Consider the following 26,324-nt stretch of genomic DNA (forward strand, 5'->3'; position numbering starts at 1 on the left):
TTAGAGGAAGAACAAGGCTGTACAACCCATTGCATAACCACTCCCTTAAGCATTCAGCCTTCAGGACAGAGGTTCTGAACTGCTTTAAATAATCTTAGGAACAAAGTTTTGGTCAAACAAGGGATAACCTCTAGGCCAGAAAAACAGCAAGGCCAGGTGGGAGGGGTGGGGGAAGCCATTGCTAACATCAGGACCAGCTGCAATAACTAATGACTCCCTGCCCTATGGCTGACCAATCAGTGGAGACTTTGACTCTGAAAGGACACACCTGGAAAACTGATAAATAGTCTATTGAGATCCTCCTCTGGGACCTCCCCTAAAATTCCAGTCCTTAAAAGCCCTTAGGACACAGGTCCCAGCACCCCTGAGCCTTTCCCTATCCTCTTCTCCAAGGGCCCTTCTTTTGACTGTGTAATTTGTTTTCTGAGCCCATTTCTTTTATGGTTCATTTCCTCTACCTCTGTAACTTTCTAAATGAACTTTCTCTTACAGTTTGACTCATCTCTAAATTCTTTATTAGTGGGAACTCAAGTACTGAGGTTGTTGAACCAAGGTCTGGTCTGACTCCACTGGTCTAGCATGTGGTGCCATTTTGCCACCAACATTATTATTTAGAAATATGAAGGATTATAAATATCAGAACAGTCAAAATGTCTAAAGTACTTGGCTCTTGGGATTAACAGGGCAAAGAACTACTATTTTTTTTTTTTTGTTTTTTAAGGCAGACTTTTAGTACCATTTGATGTTTAAGCAATGTGTATGTATTAGTTTTTATTGTGAGCATTTCTCACAATAACAATATGAAAATCTGCCCATATAAAAAATTAAAAAATTCTCAAAATCAATATGCAGAAATTAGTTGTATTTTTATATACTAATAATAATCTAACAGAAAGGGAAATCAATAAAACAATCCTACTCACAATTGCTTCAAAAAGAATAAAATACCTAGGAATAAACCTAACCAAGAATGTAAAACACCTATACTCGGAATATTATAAGGCACTAAAGTAAGAAATTGAAGAAGATACAAATAAGTGGAAACACATACCGTGCTCAAGGATAGGAAGAATTAACAGCATTACATGTCCATAAAAACCAAGGCATCTATAGATTCAATGCAAATTCTATTAAGATTCCAAAGTTGTATTTCACAGAACTAGAACAAATATTTCAAAAATTTATATGGACCTACAAAAGGCCTTCCATAGTAACAGCAATCCTGAGAAAAAAGAACAAGGTTGGAGGAATCATGCTACCTAATACAAAACTATGCTATAAAGCCATAGTAATCAAAACAGTATGGTCCTGGCATAAAAATGCATACATGGATTAATGGAAGAGAATAGAGAGCCCACAAATAAATCTACACCTTTATAGTCAATTGATATTCAACAGAGGAAGCAAGCACATACAATGGGCTAAAGAGAGTTTATTCAATAAATGGTGTTGGAAAAATTGGTCAGATACATGCAGAAAAATTAAACTAGAGCCCCTTCTTACACCACACACAAAATAAATTCAAAATGGATCAAAGACTTCAATGTTAGACCTGAAACCATAGAAATCCTAGAAGAAAACATAGGCAACAAAATTTCAGACATGCCTCATTGCTATATTTTATCAGATATACCTCCCCAGCAAGGGAAACAAAAGAAAAAAAATAAACAAATGGGACTACATCAAACTAAAAAATTTTTGAACATTAAAGGCAATCATCAACAAAACAAAAAGAAAACCCACAGAATGGGAGAACATATTTGCTGATATATTTGATAAGGGGTTAATATCCAAAATTTACAAAGTATTTAGAAAACTCAACACCAAAAAAAAACAAACAACCCAATTTAAAAATGAGCAAAGGACCTGAATAGACACTTCTCCAAAGAGGACATATAGATGTCTAAGAGACATATGAAAAGATGTTCAACATCACTAATCACCAGAGAAACGCAAATTTAAACCACAATGAGATGTCATCTCACATCTGTCAGAATGGCTATCATCAATAAGTCAACAAACAACAAGTGCTGGCGAGGATGTGGAGAAAGGGAAACCCTTCTGCACTTGATGGGAATGCAGACTGGTGCAGCCACTGTGACAAGCGGTATGGAGATACCTCAAAAAATTAAAAATGGATCTGCCTTTTGTCCCAGCAACCCCACTTCTGGGAATTTATCCAAAGGAACCCAAAACACTAATCTGAAAGAACATAAGTACCCCTATGTTCATTGCAGCATTATTCACAATTGCCAAGATATGGAAGCAGCCCAAGTGTCCACCAGTAGATGAGTGGATAAAACAACTATGGCACATTTACACAATGGAATACCACTCAGCCATGAAAAAGAAGAAAATTTTACCTTTTGGAACAGTGTGGATGGACCTGGAGAGCATTATGTTAAGTGAAATGAGCCAGTCAGAGAAAGACAACTACCATATGATTTCACTCATATGTGGAATCTAATGAACAAACTGAACTTACAAGGAAAATGGGGACAGACTCATAGATGGAGAGCAGGATGACAGCTAGTGTGGGAATTTAGGAGGAAAAGGGACTGAGCAAAAAAGAAAAAGAGCTCATGGACGTGGATAATAGTGTGGTGATCACTGGGGGTGAGGGTTATAAGGGGACTAAAAGGTAATGTAAAAGAAAAATACAATAAAGATTAAATTTTTAAAAAATTCTACTTTGTCTTTCCCCCAACTTCCTTTATCAGCTTTGATTAAGCTGCAGAGCCAGAGGGGGGAGAAATGTTTTCAAGGAGGCAACATAGATGAGAGAATTGTTTTTGTGATCTCTGGGCACTTAGCTACAGAGACACTACCCCCATAGCCCTCTCAAACCAATTAATCTCTCCTCTGGTTTCCTCTTTTGCCCATCCCTAACAAATCAACACAAAATACTGTTTTCCATTTTTATTCTACCTTCCAATGCTGTCCATGTATTAGGATATGTTTCTTGGCAATGTCTGTCCTGTCCCAGGCCATTGCCAGGTTTAATTGCTCAGATGCTGATAAACTTGTACCTAAAGTAAAAGAAAGGAAAAATCATATATTTTATTTAAAATGTCATTATATGAAGCACAAAGTAGCACCAAACGTGAAAACAGGAGGCGAGGAACAGTTGTAACCCTGTTCAGACACTCACCTTTTAGTAGAGCTGTTAGGATTGCTAAATCAAGGTCTTGCAACTCCTCAGAATCAGCCTCAAATATCATAATCTATTAAGAGTTGAAAAACAGAAAGACATACACTTCAGAACTAGCAAAGAAATGCTTCCAAGAGTACCCACAGAATTCCTTCTTGAGCTAATGAATTAAAGAAAACAATCTTCATTAATGTCAAAAATTACCCAGAGTTTAAAAAAATTTTTCTTTTACTTACAGAAGAGAAAACAATTTTTACATAGGGTCCTGGAGAACTGTGGGCATGCAGGGGAAAAAATACCTAAAAAAACCCATCTATCCTAGAGGAAACATACATAAAAGGATATTACTACATTAATTTACTGTGCACATGCTGTAAGAAAAGTCATTTCAGTTCCTCATGTAAAGGAAATCCCTCCTCATTTTAAAGGAATGCCATATGAGCTCCTTCTGTTCACTTAGCCTTAGAAACTCAGACTTCTGCTTTTCAATGAGAAATGAATCCTCAAGGATTTCTCGTAAAATAAGTGAGGCGATTACAATGCAGCCAATGAGCAAGTACAATGGACAGCACAAACTGTCATCACAATGCAAAGTGTCCTATGCATCCCAGCATGCAACTGATTTTTTAAGACAAATAAAAATGTTATTTTTAATTATAAAAGATCTCCCTATGTTAATGAATGTGTCTCAGTCTTTCCAAATGAAAATATATTTTATAAAGTAGAGGGAATGTTAAACAAACAAACAAACAAAAAAAGCCTGGATTGGCAAGTTCTAGCCTGAGCGCCAGCCTTGGGTAAATATCCTATGACCACTGAATCTGAGGTTCTTCACCCACATAAAAGGAACCCTAATTTCTAAGGTTCCATAAAGCCAGAAAAACTATCCTTCTACAATTCACAACCTGGTTCCCTCCACCTAAGAGCCCCTCTATGTGCATGAGTAAATCAACCCACATTTGTACAGGAGCTGGGAACCTAATTCCTGTAATGTACAAACCCTTAGTTGCCTTCTCTAGTTCCCTCTTGATATTACTGATTGTTGTGGGAAATATAAAATGTAGTAGACCACGTATAAGATTTCAACTCTAAACTCAAGTTTCAGTCCTACTATTAAATAACTTCATGACTCTGCGTAAATCACTTAATTTCTCCAGGCTTCAGTTCCGTCATCTCTGAAACTGGAATAAAGAATCACTGCCATCCTGAACTCATTCGTGGGGCTATTTTGGGTGAAAAATATATCTGAAAGCACACTGCTAATTATAGACACGGTTGTTATTTTTGTTGTTATTAGGTCAACTAATACTCCAGGGTTTTTTCACATATGTTTAGCTACACTTTGTCTGGCCTGAAATGGGTCAATTGGTTTTTTGAGGCAAGGTGCTTAAAGATTACCAAAATCTTGTATAATCTGGCCCAGCCTTCAAATGCTGGAAAGACCACCATAAATCATAACATAGTTATATGTTTACTGTAATTGTCAGCTCCATATCATCCAAGTCATTGATAAAAATTTTCATCAAACTACCCTAAAACACTAACATCTTCTCCTGAATCTACAATATGTGCAGAGCCCAAAGCATGTAGATCTATTCTCTGTCCCATTTCCCATTACCAATGCTTCCTTCATGATCTCCTGCAGGATTTACTCAGGATGGCATGAGGCTGTCATTTAACCCAGGGGTCTCCAACCCCTAGCTGCAGACCGGTACTGGTCCATAACCTATTAGGAACCACTCCATTACTGCCTGAGCTCTGCCTCCTGTCCCACCCCCACCCACATCCTCATTTGTGGTAAAATTGTCTTCCAGGAAACCAGTCCCTGGTGCCCCAGAGGCTGGTAATTTTCACTAATTTTAATCATTTTTATGTACTATTGCTCTGCTATCTCAGTGTTTTTTTCCCAGGTACAGTCAAGTATTTAAAACTGATTGGGGGTGGGGGTGGGGGTGCTTAGAAGCTAAGTTACTCACTAAGAGTCAAGTTCTGTAATGTTATACATGAAGTTAAAAATGAAAAATTCCATATTTTAAAAAATTGTGAAAATAAAGTCTAACTGTTAAAAATTAGCATTTCGAGTCAGTTGAGTCATCACCTCATCATACTCACAGAATCCCTGTGCACCATGCACTCCATCAGGATTTGAAAAAGGTGTTTGGACTGTTTAAGACTGAAGTTGAAAGTGTTCTGAATCATGCAGATGATCTCCTCCTTCACCTGAGGACGAAGGGTCCTGGAGAGAGATAAGTGGACAGAACTTAACACACGCAGAGAAGGACACAAGTCAGCAACGATCAGTACCAGAAAAACGGCTACCCTATCTGACTGAAAAGGTTTCTATGGACAGTTCCGCCAAGGAAGGAAATGAGCAGGAAGCAAAGAGAAGCAGCATCACCAGAAGTTTGAATTTGAAACTGAGAATAGACTGATCTGCCATGACCCTGGAAAGAATACACTCTGGGAGCAAGGTTCACGAGCTGATAGATTTCTAGGGGGCTGTAACCTCCAGAAATTAGGGACATCATATTCTAAAAAGGATCTGAAATTCCAAAAGGGTCAAGGGCCACTCATCGAGGGTGACTTTAGGAAAGGGAAAGGTATGAAAGGACAACAAAAGGGGTAGAGGGTAGAATCAGAGACCTAAGGGCTGAAAGGGAGAGGAACTGTAAGGAAAGAATCTTCAAAAAGCAGTTATAACGTAAGCATGAATGTTTATGAGGTAATTTCGTGGGGGTCAATATTTCAGTTCATTAGCACTTCATTTACTTAGTAGAAATATCATGCTTTTGATATTGGAAGACTCACACAGGACATAGGGATGGCTAGAGAAGTTTCTTTATTTTAAAAGGGGAAAAAGAATTAAAACCTCAGATAAGCACAAAATATGCTATGTAAATGCCAGGATGTCATTTTCCCCAATTCCTGTTGTTTTTACTAATGGCAAATGAACTTGAAGGTGATCTGGGCCAACACTGGTTTCCTCATTCATTGTAGAATTTGTTCAGCCTCAATAGCTATTTGCAGGAGCATGTCCTCCCTCACAATCCCTGAAAATGCTTTTTCTGGAAGCTCAGACAAGGCTCAAGTGTCCCTTAGAGACAGGTCATTCTTCAGCTAAGGAAACAGCAGTTGGCATCACTGGAGGGCATTTTGATTAATAAATACAAAAATTCCTGAAAAATGAATTCCAATCTCTACTTCTGTCCTCCAAGGGTATCCGGCCCACATAAAAGCAGAGCCTAAAGAACTAAAATGAAGAAACAGTCGCCATAGTTTCAAAAGTGAGAGTCAGCCACTTACCCTTCATCTGCTAAGTGTTTGTGGGTGAAGGCCAGAAGGTCGGCAGCCCTGCCAGTGCCCTCACACACCACCACTGGATGCTTTTCTTTCACGGTCTCCCACACCCAGAGGATGACATTGGGACCTCCTTCCACCACCAGCCCCACCATGGGCACACCTTGTCTTGAACCTATTTCAGATGATAAAAAATACCACGCTGTTAGAAAGCAACCCTGTCCCAGCCAATCAGCCATTTTGATTTCCAGGCACATATGTTTCGATCACCACATACATTCCTTACTTGCTCTAGTCCAGTGGTTCTCAACATTCCTAATGCCGCGACCCTTTAATACAGATCCTCATGTTGTGGTGACCCCCAACCATAACTAAAGCATAGTGATTAATCACAAAAATAATATGTAATTATATACGTGTTTTCCGATGGTCTTAGGCGGCACCTGTGAAAGAGTCATTCGACCCATAGGTTGAGAACCACTGCTCTAGTCCCTCTCCCTTTGGACTCAGGCTTGCATAGTTCAAGACAAGCCAGAAGCTTAGATTTTTTTAAAAAGTAGCATCTATATGGTCACAGCATCTTTATTCTTTCTCTGGCTTAAAAATCAACATAATATTTAAGTATTTTCATTCTATCCACGTAAGTCCCTTTTAAATCACATGAATGACAAATACAAATACAGTATTCCCTCACTTATCACGGGTATTGCATTCTAGACTACCCCCCCCACCCCCGCGATAGGTGAAAATCGGCGAAGTAGGAACCTTACATTTATTTTAGTATTTATATATATTTTAAGGCTTTATAAACCCTTCCCACACACTTATAAACCATTCCCAGCCCCTTATTAACCTTTCCCACTCCCTTATTAACCTTTTCCACACTTTTATAAACACTGCTTATATTCTTAAACATATTCTACACCCTTAAACCTATGTAACTTTAACAATATACGTATACCACAAAATCCCGCAATATAGTGAAAAATCCACGATAATAATTAAATATAATATTTTTTAAAATCCCACGATACAGTGAGGCCATAATAAGTGGACTGTGATATAGAGGGGGACTACTGTACAGTAGGGACTACTGTATTGTAATGAGCACGGAAGGAGTAAAGATCAGCTTTGGTATATAAGAATTTGGGGTTTCTTAAAGGCTCTTTCCTTCCTTCCTTTCTTCCCTCTTTTATTTCATGTGTATGTGGTATGTGCAGGTGACTTAACTGTTTCTGCTGTTTTCATATCAGTTCCCCATAGAATTTATAAATGTCACCAGTCCACTGAAAATTGGCTTCACATTCTTCTCCACAAACAGTGAAACCCTCCCAATAAATCCTAAGTTTCAAGATCTTTGAAAGCAGGAATGTCACTTGACAGTATTTGTAAACTGGGGTTGTTTTCATTCATCCTTCAATGGGAAATCAGTAGGAACTAAGAAAGACAGAGACTTGGCTCTCCTGGGACACACATTACAGTGCTGTACAGAACCCCTGAGCAATTTCTGTGGTGAGCGCAGGTCAACAGAGGCAACAGGACATTCCAGGTAAGTGATATTCAGACCCCTTCAGGGTAATCCCTGACCTGCCCTCCTCCTCTGGGGCTCTCCCTTCCCCTACCCACCCCCACCCCACAGAGGACCACACATCTGATCCTCTCTCCCTTTTCCTGACCTACAGGAAAAGGAGCCCCCAACTTTCATTCACACTAAGCTCTAAGTGGCAACAATTCCCAGACCTTCCCATGCACCCTGCCCCCAGCAAGGAGATGACCCCTTTACCAAAGAAAGATAAGAGGAAAAAAGAAACAGACATTTGTTGAAGGACATACTATGTACCCAGCACAATTCCAGGTACATCAAACATACTTTATCTAAATACTCACAACAAAAGGTAGAAGTAGACAGTTCCTTGCATTTTATATTAAGAAAACAAATTGACAGATGATAACTCCATTGTCTAAGGTCACAGGGAGTAAATGACAGAGCTTCAATCTGTCTGACTTCACCACACTCTGCTACCTCAGGGGATCAAGTCCCAGAACTCAAAAAACACATTCAGCCTTTCCCAGTCAAAAGTCAAAGGCTGAAGAGGACTTGTGCCTCCCAAGGGCCTTCCTGCTCCCTGCCCCTCTGCCCTGAAGGGTGGAGTATTTTGTGGAAGCCTTAACTTATGGGAAGAGGCAGCAGCCCACCTCTGCTTCCTTGGACAAAAAGACTCCATTTCTCCAGGCAGCAACCAGCCCTCCTCCTCCCTGCAAGGAGTCCCCCCCTCTCCACTCAAGGATGTTCACCAAACTTGGCCCTCTTCTCACCTCTCCCTCCTACAGACACTACCAAAATGGTCATCTCAAAGCACACTCTGAGCAGGACACACATGGATATCTTCAATGGTCCCTATTTCTAAAAGCTCTGATTTCAATCCCTTCCCCGTCTGGCGCCACTGCACCCACATATGAAATGTCGTCGTCTCCCCTGACTAAAAAGATCATAGCTCCAGTCTTCTCAGGCCAGTCTCCTTACTGCTCTTCAGCCACTCCCGTTCCCTCCTGTCCCCATCCATCCAACCCTAAAGATTCCTGGAGGCTCTGCTACAGTCTCCACTCTTCCACGAAGACTCCCATCTATACTATCCCCCATGTATTGTTTCCTCTCTCCCAACTGCCAACCACAGCTCTATACCACCTCACACCCTGTTTTTTTTTTGTTTTTTTTTTTTTTCTGGTTGTGGGTTCACACACATTAAGGCAGAGGCTGCCTTGGACCTCTCTACTCTGTATAGATGACATCAGAGCACCTAGCTCCACAGCAGGACCCCAGCCAGGACCTGTTGGTTGAACCCCGGTGGAACTCACGGCTGTGTATTTTCTGCAGAGAGAGGTACTTTTCCAGGTTCCTCCTGAGCGTCATCTCATTTCCATACTTGCCCACAGTCCCGTCATCAGACAGGATGAAGTGGGAGTGCATGCTGTTGAGTGCAGTGAGCTTGCTGAGCGGGTTTCCCAGAGTCTGGTACAGGCACACCACCTGCAAGGGAAAGAGAGGGTCAGAGCTCAAAATCCTTCCCTCAATTCAACTGCTCAAAGGCCTGTCTCTATGCACTAGAGTTCTTGTTGAGGTTAAAAAACATCACTTGCTACCAAGAGCAGTGCTTCTCAAGCTGTCTGTGGTGAAAGGTCAGTTTGGGTTTTTTTAATTTCCCATTTTTTATTGACCAATGTGCCCTACTATGCATGACCAGTATGCAGTACTGCTCATGAAACTCAACAACACAAGTTAAACGACACACGCTCACCCCATGCTCAGCAAGAAAAGCCCACTGATCATGCACTTGAATGTCACAGTACTGCCGCATTGCTAAAAATAGTTCCAGCCCTGTCTGGTGTGGCTCAGTGGATTGAATGCTGGTCTGTGAATCAAAGGGTTACTGGTTCAATCCCCAGTCAGGGCACATACCTGGGTTGCAAGCCAGGTCTCCGGTTGGGAGTTCAAGAGGCAACCACACATTGATGTTCCTCTCCCTCTTTTTCTCCCTCCCTTCCCCTCTCTCTAAAAATAAATAAATAAAATCTTTTTTTTAATGGTTCTAAACATTTATTTTCAATTTCAATACTTAACTTGCTTCAGAAGATTAGAAATCAGTTTAAGAATCAGCATCAATAAACAGACCACATGATAGTCCAGAAAATATGCCTTTGCAGATCTATTCCAGAATACTATTTTGACACTGATTTTTTTCTAGTATTCCAAATGAGATGAAGAATAACAGCCAACCAAATGGCAATTCATTCTACTGTATATACAACATCCATACCTTTATTAACATTAATTGACTCTTCCTTAAGCTGTTCTAATTCTTATTTGTTTTTTGAGATGAGACGACAGGATTTGGAGTCAGAGAGCCCAAGTTTAAGTCTAAGCTCTTCTGCTTACTAAATTTGGGAAATTCCTACCTCCTTTCTCAGACTGATTTTCTTCGTGTATAAATGAAAATAATAATAATTTCTACATCACAGGGTTGCTGTGAGGCTAAAGAAAATAATGAATATAAAAAGCACTATAAGCTTTACAGACATTATTCCTTTAAATTTACCTTATAATTCCTGAGGATGATGCTGAGGCCAGAAACCAAAGAGAAAGTGATTGGTAGATTTAATACATATTTTTTATTTATGGGATGATGATCATAAATAATATAAAATAAAAACTGGGGAACTGCAGCATAGATGACAAACTAAAATGTAAGTAGACTGAATTACAATATGAAAGGTCTTTTAAAATAGGATAACCATGCTTGAAAATGCACAAAAAACACATAAAACAATGTTGAACCTCACTAGTAATCAAAGATAAATAAATAAGGACAATTACGTATTATGCTATACCTATCAAGATGGCAAGTGTTTTTAAAGGGCAGAATATCCAGAGCTATCAATGGAACAGAAAAATGGACACCCTCATGCCCTATTGGAAGGAATGTAAATTGTTACTACCTTTCTGGAAGTCAATGAGTCTCATTTTTAAACGTAGAGACCCACTAGTCCATGCATTCTACTTTGAGAATTATTTTGAAGGAAATAAAGCCAACCAGCTTCAAAGATTTATGTAGCTTATTAAAACATTAATATCATTTTTGCAATAGTGAAGAACAAGAAATCACCTAAGTGAACAATAATAGAGGAATAGCTAAACAAATTATAGTACTTTAGTATAGTAGAATATCATAGAATATCATGAGGCATGAAAAGTCAAAATGCACTCCTAGTCCCAAAACTTGGTTTGTCAATACTGTTTCCCACTAAAAACAACCATCTATTTCTCTAGGAGCAAAAAATATATACAATGAGCCTGGAACATTTTTCATACTAAAATGCAAGGAAGTTATGAAAAATGACTATAATTATGTTAAAAAGACTCAGGAGACAACTCGAAAAGGCTCCAGTGGATAAAAGGAGACAATTTGAGCATGATTAATAATAATAACTAACAACATGGATTATGGAGAAGCTAAATGAGCTCAGCGGAAACTACAAAGAACTCCAGAAAAACTACAGTGAACTCCAGAAGAACTATAAGGAACTTACTGAGAATTATACCAGCATCAAAAAGGACATGGAAGCTATCAATAAGAGCCAGGAGGAAATGAAGAATACGATCTCTGAATTGAAGAACACAGTAGAAGGAATTAAAAGCAGGCTAGAGGAAGCAGAAGATCGGATCAGCGAGCTGGAGGACAACGTACACAAAAACTCCCAGACAATGCAACAAAATGAAAAAAGACTGAACAAGACTGAAGAGGTTCTAAGACAGCTGCAGGACAACATGAAACGTAACAATATCCGTATCATTGGAATTCCAGAAGGAGAAGAAGAAGAGCAAGGGATAGAAAACCTCTTTGAAAAACTAATGACAGAAAACTTCCCTCACATGAGGAGAGAAAGAGTCACGCAAATCCAGGAGGCACAGAGGGTCCCAATGAAGATGAGCCCCAACAGGCCCACCTCAAGACACATCATAATTAAAATGGCAACATCCAAAGACAAAGAGAGAATCCTAAAAGCAGCAAGAGGGAAACAACTAATAACATACAAGGGAGCTCCAATAAGGCTATCCTCAGATTTCTCAGCAGAAACACTACAAGCAAGAAGGGAATGGCAAAAAATATTCCAAGCAATGAAAAACAAAGGCCTACAACCAAGAATACTCTACCCAGCAAGGCTCTCATTCAAAATGGAAGGCGAAATAAGGAGTTTCTCAGACAAAGGAAGACTAAAAGAATACATCTCCACCAAACCAGCAATGCAAGAGATGCTAAAGGGTCTGCTCTAAAAAGATAAAGAAATAGAGAGAAACAGAGAAGAACACGAGTACAAAGGGGGAAAATGACAATGAATAAGTACTTATCAGTAATAACCTTAAACGTAAATGGATTAAACGCTCCAATTAAAAGACATAGGGTAGCTGAATGGATTAGAAAGAATGACCCACATATATGCTGTCTACAAGAGACCCACCTTAGAACAAAAGATCTACACAGACTGAAAGTAAAGGGATGGAAAAATGTATTCCAAGCAAATGGACATGAAAAAAAAGCCGGGGTAGCAATACTTATATCAGACAAAACAGATTTCACAGCAAAGTCCATAAAAAGAGACAAAGAAGGGCATTTCATAATACTTAAGGGAAAAATCCATCAAGAAGATATAACCCTTATAAATATATATGCACCCAACTTAGGAGCACCCAAATATGTAAGGAAACTTTTGAAAGACTCCAAGAAAGATATAGGCAGCAACACACTCATCGTAGGGGACTTTAACACCCCATTGTCAACAATGGACAGATCTTCAAAGCAAAGAAACACCAAAGATATTGAGGCACTGAACAACACTTTAGATCAAATGGACTTAGTCGATATATATAGAAGTTTACACCCCAAAGAAGCAAAATATACATATTTCTCAAGTGCACATGGAACATTTTCAAAGATAGACCACATGGTAGGACACAAAACAAGCCTCAATAAATTCAAGAAAATTGAAATTATATCAAGCATCTTCTCAGATCACAATGCCTTAAAATTGGAAATCAACCTCAAGGAAAAAACTCAAAAACATTCAAACTCATGGAGAATGAATAACATGCTATTAAATAATGAATGGGTTAACAATGACATCAAGGAAGAAATCAAAAAGTTCCTGGAAACCAATGATAATGAACACACAACAACCCAAAACCTATGGGATACAGCGAAAGCAGTCTTAAGAGGAAAGTTCATAGCAATACAAGCCTACCTAAAAAAACTAGAAGAATCTCTAATAAAAAATTTAACCCTACAGCTACAAGAACTAGAGGAAGAACAACAAGCAAAACCCAGATCAAGTAGAAGGAAGGAAATCATCAAGATCAGAGCAGAATTAAATGACATAGAGTCTAAAGTAACAATTCAAAAGATCAACAAGAGTAGGAGCTGGTTCTTTGAAAAGATAAACAAAATTGACAAGCCTTTAGCCAGGCTCATCAAGAAAAAAAGAGAGAGAACCCAAATAAATAAAATCAGAAATGAAAGAGGAGAAATCACAACTGATACCACAGAAATACAAAGAATTATAAGAAATTATTATGAACAACTGTATGGCAAGAAATTTGACAACCTAGAGGAAATGGACAGATTCCTGGAAAACTATAGTCTGCCCAAACTGAATCAAGAAGCAGCAGAAAGTCTGAATAGACCAATAACAGCTAGCGAAATTGAAGCAGTAATCAACAAACTCCCAGCACACAAAAGCCCAGGACCAGATGGCTTCACAAGTGAATTCTACAAAACATTTAGGAAAGAACTAACTCCTATCCTCCTCAGACTATTCCAAAAGATACAAGAAGAGGGAAGACTCCCAAACTCGTTCTATGAAGCCAGTATAACCCTAATTCCAAAACCAGGTCAAGACACAACAAAGAAAGAAAACTACAGACCAATATCGCTGATGAACATAGATGCTAAAATTCTCAACAAAATATTGGCAAACCGGATCCAGCAACACATTAGAAAGATCATACACCACGATCAAGTAGGATTCATCCCAGGGATGCAAGGATGGTTTAATATTCGCAAATCAATAAACGCGATACACCACATAAACAAAATGAAAGACAAAAACCACATGATCATATCAATAGATGCGGAAAAAGCATTTGATAAAGTACAACACCCATTTATGATAAAAACTCTCAGCAAAATGGGAATAGAGGGAGCATACCTCAACATAATAAAGGCCATATATGAGAAACCTGAAGCCAACATCATACTCAATGGGCAAAAACTGAGAGCATTCCCCCTGAAATCAGGAACAAGACAAGGATGTCCGCTCTCTCCACTCCTATTCAACATAGTCTTGGAAGTTCTAGCCACAGCAATCAGACAAGAAAGAGAAATAAAAGGCATCCAAATTGGAAAAGAGGAAGTAAAACTGTCATTATTTGCAGATGACATGATAGTGTACATAGAAAATCCTTTAGACTCCACAAAAAAACTACTCAATCTAATAAGTGAATTCGGCAAAATAGCAGGATACAAAGTCAATATTAAGAAATCGAAGGCATTTTTATACACCAACAATAAAAACTCAGAGATAGAAACTGAAAGAAAAATCCCATTTACCATAGCAACAAGAAAAATAAAATACCTAGGAATAAACTTAACCAAAGAGGTAAAAGACCTGTACACAGAAAACTACATAACACTGAAGAAAGAAATTAAAGAAGATACAAATAAATGGAAGCGTATACCATGCTCATGGATGGGAAGAATCAACATCATTAAAATGTCCATACTACCCAAAGCAATTTATAGATTCAATGCAATCCCTATTAAAATACCAGCAACATATCTCACAGACCTAGAACAAATACTTCAAAAATTTATATGGAACCAAAAAAGAGCCCGAATAGCCACAACAATTTTGAGGCAGAACACAGTAGGAGGAATCACAATACCCGATATCAAACTATACTACAAGGCCACGGTAATCAAAACAGTCTGGTACTGGCATAAAAACAGACATATAGATCAATGGAACAGAATAGAGAGCCCAGAAATAAGCCCAGGTTCATATGGTCAACTAATATTTGACAAAGGGGGAAAGAACATCAAATGGAATGAAAAGAGCCTCTTCAACAAATGATGTTGGGAGAACTGGACAGGGACATGCAAAAAAATGAAACTAGACCACCAGCTCACACCATACACCAGAATAAACTCAAAATGGATCAAAGACTTAAATGTAAGCCGTGATACCATAAAAGTCCTAGAGGAAAAAATAGGCAGGAAAATTTCAGATATCCCACGTAGCAACATTTTCACTGATATATCTCCTAAGGCAAGGGAAATAAAGGAAAGAATAAACAAATGGGACTACATCAAACTAAAAAGTTTCTGCTCAGCCAAAGAAAACATCAGCAAGATGCAAAGGAAACCAACCATATGGGAAAATATATTCGCCAATGACATCTCAGACAAGGGATTGATCTCCAAAATATATAAAGAACTCATACGACTCAACACCAAGAAGACAGACAACCCAATTAAAAAATGGGCAAAGGACCTGAACAAACACTTCTCCAAAGAAGACATACAGAGGGCCCATAGACATATGAAAGTATGCTCAACATCACTAGCCATCAGAGAGATGCAAATTAAAACCACAATGAGATACCACCTCACACCAGTCAAAATGGCAATCATCAACAAATCAACAAACAACTTGTGCTGGAGAGGATGCGGAGAAACGGGAACCCTGGTGCATTGCTGGTGGGAATGCAGATTGGTGCAGCCACTGTGGAAAACAGTTTGGAATTTCCTTAAAAAACTAAAAATGGAACTGCCTTTTGAACCAGCAATTCCATTGCTAGGATTATATCCAAAAAATCCCGAAACACCAATTCAAAAGAACCTATGCACTCCAATGTTCATAGCAGCACTATTTACAATAGCCAAGTGCTGGAAACAACCTAAGTGCCCATCTGTAGATGAGTGGATCAAAAAACTGTGGTACATTTACACAATGGAATTCTATGTAGCAGAAAGAAAGAAGGAACTTCTACCATTTGCAACAACATGGATGGAACTAGAGAAAATTATGCTTAGTGAAATAAGCCAGGCAACAAAAGAAAAATACCTTATGCTGTCACTTATTACAGGAAACTAATGAACAACACAAACAAATGAGCAAAATTGAACCAGAGGTATGTAAACAAGAAGTAGACTAACAGTAACAAGGGGGGCGGGGGGGAGGAAAAGAAAGGTGTAAGGGGATGGGTCAAGTTAAAAAATATATATATATATATGAATGACCCACAGACAGGTGCAACTGAGTGGGGACTAAATGTGGGGGAGGGGAGGGACAGGGTGCAGGGAAACAAGAGGGCTAAAAAAGTGAGACAACTGTAATGGAAAAACAAACCAAAATTTTTTAGTGGGGGAAAAAAGAAAATATGAAGAATGGAAATGCCAGTTCAGTGAATATTAGGACAAAGATTTTCCTTCACGTTGTATATTTTTCTCCCTATTTGATCCCTCCAGAGTTTGGCATTCTAAACAAGTAAATAATGACATAAGTTCCTTTGCATAGAACTAATAAGACCAGTTGTCAACAGAGGTTCGTTTTTTTTTTGTTTTTTTTTTTTTGACCAAGTCTTTGACTGGAATGTCAAGCCTAAAGGAAACATACTTGGGCTCAGATTGTTACCAGAAAGCCCTGAGGAACTGGGAATGACTTTCAAAGGTAATAAAAGCCCGTGAGATAAAAGGCCTGGTACCATGGTTGGTTGTGCGGTCCACAGCAATCTTTCCAGGGAAGGAACGAAGGTTGTTTTCCTGAAAGATGGCTAGAAGGGACCTTAAGGCACAAGGAAAGACCAGAAAGACTTGGAAAAAACAGGTGTGTACAGGCAAGGATGAATGCCAGATATGTGGCACAGCTTCTGTGCCCTGAAGAACAGACTGAAGGTCACCCCAAATATTCCTTGGGTAAGTTCCAGCAAAGCAGAACTAAAGATCATAAGTGATCATTTGCTGCTCTTGTTATGTTTATGCAAACGAACAGGATAAATTAAAAATGGACTTAATGTAGTCCCTTTAAAGACAAGGAGGGTAACCTTAGGGAGAAAAATTATTATTCAAGGAAAACCACAATGATCAGTAGTAGAGTATAAAACAGGGCAACTAACCGTCTTAAAAGTTTCTTCTCCAGATTTAGAGACTTGTTTGCGGGTTATGTTACATAAATTAACACGTGTTTTTTGTTTTCAAAGGATATAAGCCTATGATCGCATTACCTGAGTGATTATCTGTACGCATAAGCCTCATTTAATCCTCTCTGCAGCGCTGCCTCCTGAGACTCAACGGTTTGGCTGAACTAAATGGCTGGGTTGGGGAAGAATGGGGTGGTCTGTGGGCTTCACTTTAAAACGGGTTTCTCTTTTCTATCCTAATGGCTTGGACAGAAAAGGCCCAGAGGTCTGAGAGGGGGAAATACCTAAACTATTTACCTCAGCCCAAACTAAGTATAATGGGCAAAAGGGTTTTGGACAGGCGAGATGTGCCTAGCACACCTTCTTACAAAGAAACTTTTTTTTTTTCCCTAATATGGAACATTGAAAAATTAATCCCTGCCTTTTGTCATCTAGTAGTTATAGATTGAATGATGTCTTTTAACCCTTTTCGCCAAATCTGTTGCCCTCAGAACACAACAAGGACACCAGCCTGTTGAACCAAGCACGCCGTTGACCGGAGGCAGCCAACTGACCTGGAGTCTGCACGATCCTTCCCCATGTGGGAAGACCACCCTCCCCTCCACACCCCCACTCTTATTAGGGTTTTCTGGACCCAAGGGTAGGTAGGACGACGACCATGTCCAGCTTGAAGCAGCTAGAGGAGCTTGAGACCTTCGCCCATTGTCCTTTACAAGATTACAAAGGGTCCTAATATTTGAGAGGGGGGGGATAGTTAATTTTTATGAACCAGGGGTATGGACTTGGGGGGGATTGCTGGGGGAGGGGGGTGCTGGGGGGAGGGGAACAAGCGGGAGAAAATTGGAACTGTTGTAACAATATAATCAATAAAAAACATTAAAAAAAAATAAGAAAAAAAAAATAATAATAACTAACAAACTGAAACATACTAAATATGTTTGAATTCATTAATCAAAAAAGGAAATCTCATGGTTCACTTTGGAGGATGGTGGATAACCTATTCCTTGTTTTGTAAACTGGCAAATAGAGTTAAGCATTTATTCTACCCTCTTCTATACAACTGTACCACACAATGAATCAAGTGTCTGATGAGAGAATATTTTTCTCTGGAGAGTATTTAATCTAATAAATAAAGATATATAAATAAATAGCAGCATTTTGCAACCCTATTGAAATAATGAATGTAGGCAATGACGTCATAAAAAAGATAATCATATGTTACCAGGGAAGGATTTAACGCCTACTGTGGCTTAAAAGTTACACAACTAGAACCTGAATCTGCTCATAACTTTGGATCAAACTCTCAACTTACAGGAAAGACAGGACAAAGGGAAACAGACTAAACCCTATTACAAGAGGTTAAATCTGCAAAGTCCAAACTCTGGGAAACTCTTCAGGACAAATGACCCAGTTTCTTCAACAAGTAAATTGTCAAAAATGAAAAAAAACAAAAAAAGGATTTGAGGGGAAAATCTATAGATTAAAAGTGATGAAAAGTGACTCAAGTAAAAATAATAAGTGACTTAAGAGACATATCAACCCATCACAATGTAGGGAACACTTTGGATAATGAAATCAAACAACTAAAAAATTATGAGATAAGCAGAAACTTAAATACAGACTGGAATGTGATGATATTCAGGAATCGCTGTTAATTTTTTAGATATGATAATAGTAACATGGCTATATTTTTAATTGCCCACATATTTTAGAAATATCTATTAAAATATTTACCAATGAAATTATTTGAATTTACTTCAAAATAATTGAGGGAGATAGTGTGGAGACGAAACAAAATTGGCTATAAGTTCATAAGTTGAAACTGAGAGATGGAATATATAAGGTTCATTATTCTAACATATCTACTCTTCAATATGTTTAAATTTTTCAAAATGGAAGTTAAACCATAAGCATGTCTATTTTAATTGACATAGAAAAGTAACTATGTTAAATAGTTAAGAAACAGATTCACAGTAGTGGGTTTCTGTTTTTACTTATTTTACATACAAACTTTTTATACTATACATATGAACACATACATAGAAAAAATCTGGAATACATACCAAAATATTAACAGTAATTATCTTTCTTCTTCATACCTTTTGTAATATCTGAGATTTTTACAAAAAAGTAATTAGACAAATCTACTCCCTTTAAAAAAAACAAACAGATAGAATCAAAGAATCAATACACATGAATGAATGAAGCAGAGAATAGTATGAGATGAGGGAACAGAAGGGCCAGATCATGAATGCCCCTTATTTCGCTACATGCATGCCATTGCAAGAAGCTTGGCTTTACTCTGAGTGAGACAGGATCCACCTAAGTTTTTTCACAAAGGAGTAGCAGGACCCAGTTTATATTTTAGAAGAATCATTCTGGCTACTGTGTTTAGAACTGACTGCAGTAAGAGACAACAATGACAGGACAGAAGGTTCTTATAATCATCCAGGTGACAGAAGATGGTGGCCTAGATTTGCTCAGTAACAGTGGAGGTAATGAGAGGAGGTCAAATTCTAGATATATTTTTAAACTAAAGCTGAGATGATTTACTCATTGATTGGGTTTGAGGCATGAGACAGGGATCATTCCAGGATGAGCCTCAAGGTTTTTTTCCTTGAACAACTGCAAGGATGGGCTTGTCATTTTCTAATATAGGATAAGGGAGGCACTAGGAAGTCAGGAGTTGGTTTTGGATATATTACATTCCAGATGTCTATTAGATTTCCAGATATAGTGCTAAGTTGGCAATCGGATACATGTTCATTTCTTTTTGTTGTGAAAGGATTGTTTACTTACATCTTTTCCAATAAGATCTCTCTGGTTCTCAATGACACCCCAAGGAGGGATTCCAACTGTCCAGATTTTCCTCAAGCACTGGGAGAAATGAGCTTTCAGGGCATCCCCAACATGTCTGGACACTCCTATGAACAATCAGTTTAGAAGTGAAGGTTTACTCACAAATCATGCAAAACACGGTGACTCCCAGAAAAAGACAAATAGATAAGTACATGCAAAAGGCTATTGTTAGGAAAAGTAGTTGACACAGTGGATGATGCTCTAACCAACTGAGCTACCCAGCCAGGGCCCGCCCCTATTTTTTACTGGAAATTAAATAAGTACTATATAATGCACTAAGAACTCCACCACCTTCACTTTCTACCAAGAATGTGAAACAATACTTATCTCAATAAAATATACACAAGAAACAACCAGGTTACACATTAATGACAAGCTAAGTCCCTTGGTTTTATTTTGCTTTTTTTCCCCAATCATTTGCTTTATTCATTCCATTCAGTCAGAAAAATAATTTGTTAAATCAGCATGTATTGCTCAGTGCCTAGCAGATGTGCAGGCCCTGGCCTCTCACTCACAACCAGGAGAAGGAGCATTATAATACACAGACTCATCCTAACCTATAAGGAAAAGCATAAAATGCTATAAGTGCTACAGGCAGTAAATGCAAGAGAAATTAAGAGACAAAAGTGAGTTGAGATTTAGAGAATGCTTCATGAGTGTGTTGACATCTAGTGAAGACTTCAAGGATGGGCTGAATTTAATAGGAGACACTTCCTACGGCCAATCAAAATCAAAAATCAAGAGAGATAAATAAAAGAAAGATGAAAAACCACACTGTGATATTGTGATTTATAAAAAGAAATTTATATTTGGTTTTCATCCTATTCCTGACATAGCTCCTTAATAAGCCCTTCCAATTTCCTCAGTGATGAGACTAACAAAGGTACATTAATGAGGTGACTTTTGGACTCCACCAAAGGATGGGCTGGTTGCCAGGGGAACCAACCAACTCATTAGAGGGGTGGAACTTTCAGCTCCAGGGATGGGAGATGGCTGGAGATTAAGTTCAATCAACAATGGCCAATGATTTGATCACGAGTGCCTCTGTGGCGAAGCCTCCGTAAAAACCAAACCGACAGGGTTTAGAGAGCTTCCACGTGAGTGACTGTGCAGAGAGGAGGGGAAAGTATGGCAGCTCTGCGCCCCTGCCCCCACACCCTGCCGTGTGCGACTTCTCTACCTGGCTCTTCAGAGTTCTATCGTTTTTTATAATAAACTGGTAATCGAGTGAGTAAACTGGTTTCCTAAGTCCTGAGAGCCACTGTAGCAAATTAATCAAACCAAAGGAGAGTGTCATGGGAATTTCTTCATTTATACCCCCTTGGTCAGAATCACAGGTAACAACCTGGATTTAGGATTGGCATCTGAAGTGAGGACAGTCTTGTGCTGAGCCCTTAACCCAAGGAATCTGAAGTTCTTTCCAGATAGGGTGTCAGAATTGAGTTGACTTACAGGACACCCAGCCGCTATCAAAAAATGTGCTGAGAAAGAACCCACACATCAGAATTGGTGTCAGAAACAGAACAGATGATTGGTAACAGAGTACGGTTTGTAACATTACTAGTTCTCAACACTGCCTGCACATTAGACGTACTTATGAAGCTACACCCTGAAAAACTTCAGGTAATCTTGGGTAAAATCTGTGCATCTGTATTTTTTCAAGCCCCCAAGTAAGTCTCTAATATGCAGACAGTCCATAAATACTGATGCAAAGGAGTAGGGTTAGAGGTTCAGAGCCTACTATAAAATATTCTTGAATGTCAGATTTCAAGGAGTATGAAAGAGTCATGACAGAGACAGTGAGTGAAATGACAATTATGTAGTTAATTATCTCTACATGCCCAATATATACTCAATGCAATTGCTGCATGCCTCACTGATTTCCAATGCTTGGGAACTTGGCCATGGTGAGTTTAGGTCATGTCCATGCCCACACACTACACACTTGCATGGGTTCTATGTCCTTTTTAACCTCACCATAGCCTGATGCTCATGAAAGACTTCTTATTTTTATCCAAAACATTTACTCAAATTTATACAAGAATAGCATATTTTAACAATGGCAAAAAACACATTCCAGGAAAGGTCTATGGTTCTTCTGGGTTTCTTTGCCAGTCAGTATGTTTTTTGTCTTTCTCCCCCACACCACCACGTCTCCTGGGAGCACTGCGGAGTGGAGAGGAGCTGCCAAACTGCTTGATTCAGTTACACAAAGGGAATTTTTTTTTTAAGTGTGTAACAATGGAGTGTGCTTTACCAGTATTAATGCCTTCAGTTATTATCCATGCTCCAGTTGTCTCTGCAGCTTTGACCAAACCCTGGCTGAAGATCTCTTTAAGTTTGGAGGGCATCTTGAAGTTCTGGATGCCCCCATGGACAGATATCACCAGCTTTGGCAATTCCATCTTCCACTCTTTCAGCATCAAATGTAACAGATGATCCAACTTCGTATCATAAGAAGTTCTAATGTACTGGAAGATAAGCATATACACATACATAAAATGGTGAAAAACAAGTACCAAGTAATAATAAACATGCAGAAAGAAATTCAAATAGCCACAACTTGAAAGGCAGACTCTGCCATCTGTTCAAAAGTTCATCTTTATGTAATGAAAGTATTTACTTTGAAAGGATCCCACATCCCAGTAGGAAGGCTTCCTCTGGTTTTCAAGGTTGGCCCACCAGAAGGTCTCAGGTGAGGCAGAAATACTTCAAAGTGGCAAAAATTACTACTCCAGTAAACCCATTTAAAGAAGGGACTAGTCAAAGAACATGTGTGAATGACTCATGGACATGGACGACAGAGAGGGAATTAACCGTGGGCAAGAGGAGTGGGCTGGGTAGAGGGGGTAAAAGGAAAAAAAATTGGGACAACTGTAGTAGAATAAATAGAAAAAATAAAATAAAATACATATTCCCCTTTGACAACCAAAAAAAAAAAAAACAGTTCTTAAAAGCAAGTGAATGGGTTTTTCATAAATGTTACGGCTTTTAGTTTTCTTGACCATTTTAGATACTTGCATAATTTAAATTAAGATTCAGCAGTAAATACATTTACTTTCTTAAAAATTTTACATTCTAATAATTCCCTTTATATATAATTATCCCTCTGAAAATGTTCTTTTCCAAAATAAATACTTCTCACAAAAGTGTCATATCCTTGATCAGCCAATGTAACTGAAAGATGATAAAAATGCAAAGCAGCAAGTAGCTGCAGAATCATTTTGCATTTTGCCTAAGGTTATGGTATATGACTGACTTTCTTTTTCCAGCAGAGGTAGCCACAACAGACCATTAAAATCATATTGGAATGAGTGTGCCTTCTGCAAGTGTAAACCAAACAACAGCAAGAATAAGTCAGACTTACAGGATGAAATGAGGGCAACAAGAAACCATGAATTATAAAATTATACCCAAAATAACCAGAGGTAAATATACAAATAGGAATTATCACACAATCCTCCAGAATATGACAGCACTTTAAAACAATTTTCCATTTATCTTTGAAATTCTTAAAACATCACAGAATGTGAATCATAGAAAGAACCTAAGTATAACTAGGTGCAATTCACAAGTGAGGAGACCGAGCTGCCCTGGCTTTATTACATGTTCAAATAGTTGGAAAAGAAACAAGTTGACCTTTGTGAAATGGCTTGTGTTTCTCCAAATAATGAATAAGGGCAGAGAGGGCAGCTCTGGTTCTGTTCATCTTCTCTCTACCCCTACCTTCTCCCAGGCGCCCCTCTCTTTCAACTATAAATCCTAGAAGAGATTTCTCCTTGAGAGTCCTGGATCAACAACCTTGATTAACTAAAATATCAACACTAGCATCTTTCTCCCAAGGCCAACCAAAGAATGTGCTAAAGGTTAATGACTCCTTCCCCTCCTCCTCCTTTATAACTAACTCCCTCCCTCAGGTTAGGCAGACTGGGACTGGCAAAGATTCACCTCAAACCCTTTGTGGAATGTGGTGGTAAGAAAAACAACCGGGGAGGGGAATGCAGTGGAGGGAGATGAAAAACAGCTCTCACAAGCTTTCCTGATGCTCATGGTTAACCTGAGCAACTCTGGGCTTAAATATAAAGGACAGACACTTCCCTCCAGGAGATCAAAAAAACTCATTCACCATAGGCTGTAACAGGAACCAGATGCTAAGCTGTGGGGGACAGACAGACATGGGGAGATGTGGGAAGCAGACAGATTTGGTTTAAGAGACTCTGACCGCTGTGCGGAGCCACCCCCCAGCTGGGCCCTTAGCCAGCAGGTTGTCTCCCAGGCCTGCTCTGAATCTCACCCTCTGGAGAATTTTAAAGATAGAATAGAAATCAAAAGTGGCTTTTAAGGAAAAGGGAACCTGCTCTGTTTTTCTCTGTAAAGCCTCAAATCCTTGTCAGTAAAATGTGAAGATTAAGTAAGAGGAAGTGCTTTTGACCTTGTGTAAAATACCTGGATGTTTCAACCCTGTATTGATCTGCACTTCCCTTTCACTCCCTACCATTTGGGGAAGTGCTGCATATTTTCCTTAATTACTTCTGCATGTGGAAAGTGGATAAAAACCCTGGCTAATAAAGAAACGGGGGTGATTTTCCACTAGAGAAAATCCCCTCCCTCCCTTCCTTCTTCAGATGGAGAGTGTCTGAGTAGTTTCTTCATCCACTCCGAGGGACCCAGAGTCTCTCTCACTAAGTGTAAAATGTATTCGTGATCAGGAGGTCTAACCATATTTTCAGATTTCCTAAATGTACTGTATTCACACTCCTCTTGCCTAGAATGGTCTCACTCAACAGCCTCACCAGGCACGAAACATCTCACTCATCTTTCTGATCTCAGCTTAGCTGTCCCTGATTTCAGATGGCTCTCTTGACAGTCACACAGAGCTCCAGAAAAGCAGGAGTTAACTCTTTATTCTCTCAAAAAACCCCATATTCCCATTTCAGAGCATCCCCACCCTCCGTGGTAACTGTATATTAATTTTGTGTTTCCTTTACTAGACTGTAACAGTAGGGGTTCAGAATGAGCCACCCCAAGATGTGCCTCAGTGGTATTCAGATTCGTCGTCGGCAGCCGTCCGTCTCGAGAGACGATGGTGTAGCTTCTTAAGAGTCTATCTGCACCGCCGAGAATGGCTGTGCAGTCCGACTCGGGAGTGACACGGTATCTTTCTTCTCCCGTGTTGAATCGACATCTTGCGATGACGCTGGAGTGTCCTCTCCAGCGAAGCTGAAGCTACAGAGCCTGGGCAGGGTGATATGGAGGGTCTGCTGTTGCCCATGCAGCAGACCCCCCCTCTCTTCGCAGCTGAAGGGTCCAAGGGAAAGACGGAGTCAATACAGCTTGGCTTCAGGTGCGCCGCAGGAGTTGCCGGTGTTGACTACAGCGTCAAACCGCCTTAGGGACTCCGGCTCCGGATTTTCTGTCGGGGTTTACTCCCTTAGCCTTTCCCCTGAAGAGATATGCCGCAAGGCAGCGGAGGTTTTTTGGAGTCAGAGTTTTCCTTCTCTGATGTGCCCTGATTACTTTGAGCTTAAGGCAATTTCAGCTTCTGGCTCAAGAGAAACTTCAGCCCCTCCATTTAACTACTATCTGTAGGGCAAGGCAGACTTTTATTTACTAAACGTCTATTCTTATCACTCTGCAAGGACCCTTTGAAGCCCCCAAGGTGCATTATGTCACCCCTAGTTCAGGATGTCTTATATACCTCAATCCCCCTTTCTATCTCTGAGCCTCTCCTAAATAGAGGTTTCCAACTCTCTCGTGTACACTGGGTTCCCATACATATGTACGTTTGTATGTATTAAATTTGGTTATTTCCTCATGCTAATCTGTCTCATATTTATTTGATTATTAGACCAGCCAGAAGAACCTTGAAGGTAGAGGGAAGTTGGTTCCTTCCCCACAAAACCATCATTAGTACCTGGAACATATGCTCTTTGGGGCATAGCAAATTATGAGTACCCAATAAATATTTGTTGAATAGATTTAAAAATGAGTAAATGAAGGTGATTGTGAATAAATATAAGAAGAAAAAGAAGACTAAAACTTAAGGGAAAAATTACATACAGTGTGATTACGTATGTACTAAGAATCAGCTTCCAAAAGGATTGGACAGGAGTGTGAAGACAGTTTTCCTGCCAACTAAAGAAAACATCAACGCACAAAGTTAAGTGCAAGAGGATTAATAATTGAAAATGTGAGCTACTGTAGAACTATATTATGCAACTTTATTATGATTGCACTATTATGAACTGTTGTTTCAAATCTATCCAA

At 39.1% G+C, this 26,324-nt stretch overlaps 1 protein-coding gene across 1 annotated transcript in view; it reads right to left on the reverse strand.

Annotated features, from left to right (window-relative positions):
- The window catches only part of TRPM6 (transient receptor potential cation channel subfamily M member 6), a 112,308-nt gene that overhangs the window by 75,571 nt on the left and 10,413 nt on the right, over positions 1–26,324 (reverse strand). The window contains exons 5-11 of the mRNA XM_090275225.1: positions 22,315–22,528; positions 19,998–20,122; positions 9,305–9,476; positions 6,455–6,623; positions 5,264–5,387; positions 3,152–3,224; positions 2,929–3,029 (exon numbers count right to left, since the gene is read on the reverse strand). Coding sequence (XP_090131351.1) covers positions 2,929–3,029; positions 3,152–3,224; positions 5,264–5,387; positions 6,455–6,623; positions 9,305–9,476; positions 19,998–20,122; positions 22,315–22,528 — 978 coding nt within the window. The remainder of the gene's footprint in view (positions 1–2,928; positions 3,030–3,151; positions 3,225–5,263; positions 5,388–6,454; positions 6,624–9,304; positions 9,477–19,997; positions 20,123–22,314; positions 22,529–26,324) is intronic.

Source organism: Furipterus horrens, unplaced genomic scaffold (assembly GCF_987537825.1).
Source record: "Furipterus horrens unplaced genomic scaffold, mFurHor1.1.pri manual_scaffold_4, whole genome shotgun sequence".
NCBI lineage: Eukaryota > Metazoa > Chordata > Mammalia > Chiroptera > Furipteridae > Furipterus > Furipterus horrens.